The sequence below is a fragment of the Homarus americanus genome, unplaced genomic scaffold (genome assembly GCF_018991925.1).
Source record: "Homarus americanus isolate GMGI-L3 unplaced genomic scaffold, GMGI_Hamer_2.0 scaffold26351, whole genome shotgun sequence".
NCBI classification, from domain to species: Eukaryota; Metazoa; Arthropoda; class Malacostraca; order Decapoda; family Nephropidae; genus Homarus; species Homarus americanus.
In genome coordinates this window covers 3,366,515-3,374,741 of record NW_024724368.1, presented here as the reverse complement: position 1 = coordinate 3,374,741, position 8,227 = coordinate 3,366,515, and the positions used below count along the sequence as shown (strand labels likewise).

General features: G+C 44.8%; 1 protein-coding gene across 1 annotated transcript in view; it reads left to right on the top strand.

Moving 5' to 3' along the window:
* Positions 1-8,227, top strand: part of LOC121864164 (A disintegrin and metalloproteinase with thrombospondin motifs 7-like) — a 99,572-nt gene that overhangs the window by 51,043 nt on the left and 40,302 nt on the right. Inside the window, exon 4 of the mRNA XM_042363147.1 lies at positions 4,507-4,654. Coding sequence (XP_042219081.1) covers positions 4,507-4,654 — 148 coding nt within the window. The remainder of the gene's footprint in view (positions 1-4,506; positions 4,655-8,227) is intronic.

Genomic DNA, 8,227 nt, shown 5'->3' with positions numbered 1-8,227 from the left:
AGGTGGTGGGGTTGGGTTGGGTTAGAGGGAGAGAGGCGGGTGGGTTAGGTTGGGTTATGCTAGGGAGAGAGAGGCGGGTGGGTTAGGTTGGGTTATGCTAGGGAGAGAGAGAGGTAAACAGCCAAGAAGTAGCACATAGAGAGAGAGAAAAAATGATGGTCGAGAGAGAGGGATAGAGGTCTCTGGGTACAGTAGCAGGCCTAGGCAGATCTCCTCCATCAACAGCGTTATGGCCACCAGCGCCACACACGGAAAGAAAAAAAAATCTGGTGTGTGTCTGTACCGGCGATTACCACAACCCCTCCTGCCCCATCCCCCCCCCTCCTAAGCCTTCTTCCCCCATTCCCTCCTTTTCTCCTGCCCTTCCCACCTTCCCCTTTCACTTCTCTCCTCCTTCCCCTCCCCCATTCTCGTCCTGAAATCACAACGTTCTTCATATCACACACACACACACACACACACACACACACACACACACACAATAATACCTTATTTAAGCCCTTTTACCACCACCGCCATACATCACACCCGTTACCTTCACTATATGATAAAAAAAAAAAGAACTTGGGTATTTTTTTCTTCCATTCGCTCCACAAAAACTGACACAGGACCAACAGTCAGTCATCCATCAGACGCTGGGGACCTCAAGCGGGCACTAACGACGCCAGATGATGGAATTTGTACTCTTGTGTGTCGGTAAGGGAGGAGAGAGGTGTTTGCTTGGTAAGGGCTAAGAGAATAATATATACAGTATAGTATAGTCAACACCATCTTACACCACAGCCTCACCTATACACCTCATATACCCTGGATTAATGTACGTATATAATCATGAAAAACATATAATTTGATATATTAATCCAAAAAATTAATTATACCTAAGATGGTGGTGAAATTAGTTGGTATTTTACGATAGATTGTTGAAATGTTTTGATGGTGATTAAGTGATAGTGTTACCTGTCAAGATAGTCGTAGGTTAGACAGGTAATGTCTTCACGCTCACTGTCTGCCGTCCATCATTCCTCCCGTCCATTTGTTCGTCTGTTAGTCTGTCATACTGTTCTCCTGCGACAGAAATACCTGGGTGAATTATTGTAGTTTTTTTTTTAGTTGTTTCTTGTGGGTTTTTAGTTCCACAACACTACCACCACCACACCACCAATACAGTATACACCACCACATCACCACCATAGTACAACCCCACCACCACCACATCACCACTACAGTACACCACCACATCACCACTACAGTACAACCCCACCACCACCACAACATCATCACCACCACCACATCACCCCTACAGTACACCACCATCAGAACACCACAAAAACACCCTCAACACCATCACATCACTACAACACCACACCAACATCACAACACCAATATCACAACACCACCATAACACCGTCACACCACCACATCAATATAATCTACTACTTTTAGGTTAAAGATAAACTATATATAAAAAAAAATATATTACCTCCCGTTTGACTAAATTTTCGGGTTGTTTAGACGCTGAATAAGGTGTATCAAAGGTAATTGGTTGGCTTAAGTACTGGAGAATTAAGAGACCCAGGGGTTAAAACTTCCCTCGGGTTCATTAACACGTCTAGAGGTCGCGGGGATCCATTATATATAGTGAGACTACCATTCACAAACCACTATTTAAATAACGATTCAAATTAGGTCATCTGGTGTAGCATTAAGTATTAAATTCATGTAAATATTAAGCTTGTGTTAGTAGAATGCTATTATCAACTAGGAAGTGTCTTTATGCTAGTATGTTTCGGGGGAATTTCTGTATTGTGGTATGTGGCAGTTATAGCTAAGACCCGTTCACATCCTCGTCAGCGTCTCCTTCAGTGCGTCCGTCTGTTTACCCCTGTGACCGCTTGTAAACACCTACGTCATAGCTAACTCAGGAATATTAGGGAATGTGCCCTTGTGTATAGGTATGACAAGTGGTTATTGTAGTGTTTGTTTCTCAGTAAGTTGTGTCTCCCGTGTGTCTCACTAGATGGCCTGAGCTCAACTCCTGTTTGTGTATCCGTTCAGAATTGTCAGTACTATAATCAGGGACCCGCATCCTCGACCTGCCAACTGTGTATGTGTGCCCCTTCCCTTCCCTTCCCTTCCCTTCCTCCTCCTCTCTCTTCCTCTTCCACCACCATTACCACCTGTCTCCTTCCTCCTCCTCCACCACCATTACCACCTGCTTATGTCATGCTGCTTAGGTATTGGTCAGCTCATTAGTCTATTACATCCCGTCTGGTGATTGTTTGGTACGTAACCTCGACTTTAAGTGTTATTGTTTTTGTTGATTTGTTATTGTTGTTTTTGTTATTGTTTTTTATTGTTATTATTGTTGTTGTTTGTGTCCTTGTTTGTGGTTTGTGATAGTAACAATCGTGTGGAGAGAGAGAGAGAGAGAGAGAGAGAGATTACATATACTACACTACACACTCAGAGCTGAACAATGTCAGCTACGCACAGAGGAGAGCAGGTGCCTGGTAATTCGATCAGGTATTTTTGACAAGTAAACACTCAACAAGACTATCGGGTACCAGAGCTCTTGACTGTGATTGCTAGCACGTCGAATACACCCTAATTCACAACAGTTCAGCAGCTGGGACGAATATTATTGTTTACACTTTGTTCACGTCTACTGTACCACACGTCGACTTCATAGCATTTCAAAATATTAATAATCTTTGTATTTATTTATGTAGAATGTTTTAAATTAGTTGTTGTTATTGATTTTAATGGTATCTGTTCGTTGCTACATAGGAGATACGAAATTAATTCAGAATGTTTAGCTAGTGATATTTGATCATTCTCGACCTATGTGTTCGTTCATTTAGTTATCATAACAGGTGTGTTAGCCAATTAGTTTACAGGTTAATTTTCAACCCATAATCTTACCTGCTAATTAGTTACACGTTAAATACAGGCAAGTAGTCCCCTCTTTGGCACATTAAAGGTACGAATTATGAAATAAACACAAGCAAATTGGATTGTCTCTATGAAATCTGATTCTTCGCTTCAAGTTTCAGAATCACTTTACGACCTTAGATGTTTGTGAAGGGAATGATATAGAGATGTTTCCTTAGCCCACCCCCCACTACCTGTGTACTTGCCCCTACTATCTGTGTACTTGTCCCTACTACCTGTGTACTACCCCCATTACCTGTGTACTACCCCCATTACCTGTGTACTAACCCCTACTACCTGTGTACTTACCCCTACTACCTGTGGAGTTGGAGTGACTAACCTAACTACAGTGATCGAACCTGGCTCCTGTGTTCTTCGTAAGTGGAGAGAGCTGTAGTTATCACACACACACACACACACACACGCACGTTCTCAAGGTCGGTGTCGGGGCGTGAAGGTCGAGCAACATTTATCAAGAGAAAATGGTTAGAGAGTGAGAGCATCAGTCACCTCACCACTACAGGTCATTGGCGATGTGTGTGTGTGTGTGAACCCGTTGGCTGCTTCGTCAGGAAGGTAGTGGCTCCCAGCGTCTCAACTTACACCACCCACCACTACTCTCTCCCCCTACCACTACTCTCTCCCCCACCACCACTACTCTCTCCACACCACCACTACTCTCCCACACCACCACTACTCTCCCCCACCACTACTCTCCCCACCACCACTACTCTATCCCACACCACCACTACTCTACCCCACCACCACCACTACTACTACTACTACCCTCCCTCCACTACCCTATTCCACCTCTACCACTCCTCACTCTATCCATCCATCCCCTACCTATTTGTTATTACCCAGGTGAGCTTCATTAAGAGCACCAGGTAAGAGTGTAAATTAAAGCCTCCTGTCTCTCAAGTGTCCCCATAGCCTGCCACTGTCGCCGGGGTACTCTTAATGTGTCCCCAGGTGCAAGGTGCCTTAATTAACGCCAGCCTTCACACCTTAGATATCTCGAGGCTTTTTTCTACTAAACGTTGGGAAATGGTTCTATTGTTTACCTGGAGGAGTGTGTCGTAGGTATAGCGTGTTTGGTTTGGATCTCGACCTAACCTAACCTAACCTAACCTAACCTATTTACTTTATTATATGGACGTCCTCGTGTAAAGGCTCTTATTGGGTTGAAAATGGTTAAAAAGATTATTTCCTTGGTGGTGAAGAATAATGTTCAACAATACCACACAAAATGTACCCTAGGATGTAATGTTAGACAGTCACTCACACGTTACTTGGCTGAGTAATGTGTTCCAACTTATACAGTGTACCATATGTCAGTGTTAGACTATACTGTACGGTATGTCTCTGTCTGGGGGTGTCTGTCTGTCTTTTTGCTCTCTCTCTCTCTCTTTAAAAAGGGACATGGCACCTCAGAGGACACCAGGACATCTGACGAAGTGTCCAGCAGGCCGCCGTCAGATTCCCCGTCTCTCTTCGTCAGCGTCCCCCCCCCATCCCTCCCACTCTTTACTACTATACCTGTCACTCAATTCGTCCCTCTCCTCCCTCTTACAGACGGGATTCGTTCGCACCGACCACGATGAGTTCCTGATAGAGCCAGTACGTGACCACGCCCCCACCACCCACGACGACCCACACCCTCATGTGGTATACAGACGTTCAGCCCTGCCCACACCCGACGCCCATACCTGCTCGACACCTGGTGAGTGTTACAAGTTATTGGTGAAATTTCTGGTGCAAAGGTGAGGGTTTATTGGTGAAGGGAACTGTACTACCGTGACCTTTCCTACAGTAGTCTCTCCCTACAGTGCCACTGTCTACAGTAGTCTCTCCCTACAGTGCCACTCTCTACAGTAGTCTCTCCCTACAGTGCCACTCTCTACAGTAGTTTCTCCCTACAGTGCCACTTTCTACAGTAGTCTCTCCCTACAGTGCCACTCTCTACAGTAATCTCTCCCTACAGTGCCACTGTCTACAGTAGTCTCTCCTAGTGCCTCTTACAGTAATCTCTCCCCACAGTGCCTCTCTTGGTAGTCTCTCCTCAGTGCACAGCTCCTACAGTGCCACTCACTAGTAGTCTCTCCTCCAGTGCCACTCTCTACAGTAGTCTCTCCTTACAGTGCCACTCTCTACAGTAATCTCTCCCACAGTGCCACTCACTAGTAGTCTCTCCCCTACAGTGCCACTCTCTACAGTAGTCTCTCCCTACAGTGCCACTCTGTAGTCACAGTGCCACTCTGTACAGTCTCTCCCTACAGTGCCACTCTCTACAGTAGTCTCTCCCTACAGTGCCACTCTCTACAGTAATCTCTCCCTACAGTGCCACTCTGTACAGTAGTCTCTCCCTACAGTGCCACTCTCTACAGTAGCCTCTCCCTACAGTACTATAAGATATAAGTACAAGGCATAACACAACTAAAGTATTACCCAACAGACTCCTCCCTATGGACTTACCGTGAACACTGAAGCTCCTCGTGGTATCCAATCACACTCACGAACAGCTAAAATGACGTCACTGGTCTAAAAGTCGAGAAATTAATTAAATCTATAAATCTAGGGCTTTTCTTTACCAAGTTTCAATAGTATTTTCCGTAATCATTATATAATTGAATTATTAATCGATTATGTTTGATTAGTCTCAAACTTCATTAGGTTAAGTTATTGCCGGATTATAATTAGTAGTAACACGGGTATTATAATTAATTGGTAACAACACAGGTATTTTTCATAACTCTATTAATTAGATAATAGTTGTGGTTGTTGTTGTTATGTCCTCACTAACTCAACCTAACCTAACCTAGCAATGGACAGAATCTTTGATGACTTTATCCTGAATCACGACCAATCACCTCGCATCAAGCCCTCATAAGCGTGGATATTCCCAACTACAGCCTAAACACCTATAATAAACTGACAGGTGTTTGACGGTCTGGAACACATACACCAAATGATCGGATTGCGGTTACTTAGCGGACATATGTGGGGCGGTTAACCTCAAGTATGTAGCGGTGTGGTTGTCTGCGGTCACTTTAAGGGTTATCTGCGGTTTAGTGATGCTCTCTCGTATACTTATGGCTTGTCTGTGTGTGTGTCGGTAACTTGTCTGTGGTCTGTGTGTGTGTCGGTAGCTTGTCTGTGTGTGTGTCGGTAGCTTGTCTGTGGTCTGTGTGTGTGTCGGTAACTTGTCTGTGTGTGTGTCGGTAGCTTGTCTGTGGTCTGTGTGTGTGTCGGTAACTTGTCTGTGGTCTGTGTGAGTGTCGGTCGGTAGCTTGTCTGTGTGTGTGTCGGTAACTTGTCTGTGGTCTGTGTGTGTCGGTTGTCTGTGGTCTGTGTGTGTCATTAGCTTGTCTGTGGTCTGTGTGTGTGTGTGTCGGTAACTCTGCCTGTGGTCTGTGTGTGTGTCGTAACTTGTGATCTGTGTGTGTGTCACTTGTCTGTGGTCTGTGTGTGTCGGTAGCTTGTCTGTGGTCTGTGTGTGTGTCGGTAGCTTGTCTGTGGTCTGTGTGTGTCAGTGGCTTGTCTCTGTGGTCTGTGTGTGGCTTGTCTGTGGTCTGTGTGTGTCGGTAGCTTGTCTTGTGGTCTGTGTGTGTGTCGGTAGCTTGTCTGTGGTCTGTGTGTGTGTGTCAGTACAACTTGTCTGTGGTCTGTGTGTGTCTGTGTGGTCTGTGTGTGTGTCGGTAGCTTGTCTGTGTGTGTGTGTGTCGTGTCTGTGTGTGTGTCAGCTTGTCTGTGGTCTGTGTGTGTGTCGGTAACTTGTCTGTGGTCTGTGTGAGTGTCGGTCGGTAGCTTGTCTGTGTGTGTGTCGGTAACTTGTCTGTGTGTGTGTGTGTCGGTAGCTTGTCTGTGTGTGTGTGTGTCGGTAGCTTGTCTGTGTGTGTGTCGGTAACTTGTCTGTGTGTGTGTCGGTAGCTGAAAGTCTCCCTCGGGCCAGTGTACAAGACGTGGGTTGAGTGCTGTCAGCCTCCTTATGAATCGCTACACTGGAGAGGATCTACTGAACCTTCGTCTATAGTGAACGAAAATTACACCACGAAGATATTATCAGTACAATACATTATTTAACTCTTAACGAAATATAAAGAACATAACATTATAACGAATAGTCCACTACACCAACTACCATACCCACCATTGGCAGTAAACACCGGGCGAACGTTCGTCTGGCGTACCCTTAATATAATGAAAGGGTAGTTTTATCTAAGTACAGGTTTATGTTGCTTCATCAACTCTTGAGTACAGGTTTATGTTGCTTCATGTCTGAGTCCTGGTTTATGTTGCTTCATCTCTGTATCTCATGTTGATGAAGCAAAACGCCACTTGCTTCACGTCTCCAGCAATGCGTCATAATGAACCCAACACATAGACGGCTACAACACGCATACACTGCTTCCTTGTGTACCGCAGTATTAGTATGCAGTACCCTATATCCGCACTGCCTCTAATTGGCCGCACACGCCTTTGAGTCTCATTTTCACACATCTTTCATATCTGGTTCCACATTTAACGGACCCTCGATATAACGGACTTTTATCTGTATATAGTTCGTTAGATGGAAGTTCACATCTAACGGACCCTCGATATAACGGACTTCCATCTCTATATAGTTCGTTAGACGGTAGTTTCACATTTAACGGACTCTCGATATAACGGACTTTCCTCTCAATATAGTTCGTTTTTCTGGAATTATTAGTCAGTAAATATTAGTGAAATGTGATGTGCAAGTTTCATTTCAACACACACACACACACACAGGCAGGGTTGAATGGTACTCTTTGTCAGTAAGCATAGTGTAGAATGATCCGCCATGACAGTCTGACGGGTGAGGTGAAACACTCCTACATCTCTCTCTCTCTCTCTCTCCGCCCTTCACTGTGTATAGAGTACCACTTTGCACGTAGAGAACACCACTATATGCAGGACACACACACACACTTATAGAAGTACACGCCGCATTGTTTTGCCCCCAAATACAATGTTTAATACCAGTTGGTAATAAACTGAAAGATGTGTGAAGCTACAAATATTAAAACTATATTTTCTGATAACACTCACTGGACCACTACACCTCAGCGAGAAGATCACCCTACTGTGTGTGTAGACTATTGTGATTAGTCATGAACACGAGGCACAAAGACGCTAATCTCCCTCAAGGCACAAGACACATTACTTTGTCTAGACAGGCGGAGGCAGACACCGATAGACAGGGAGATATCCAACACCCTGACACACACACACACACACACACACACACACACACACACCTGTAAACTGTTCA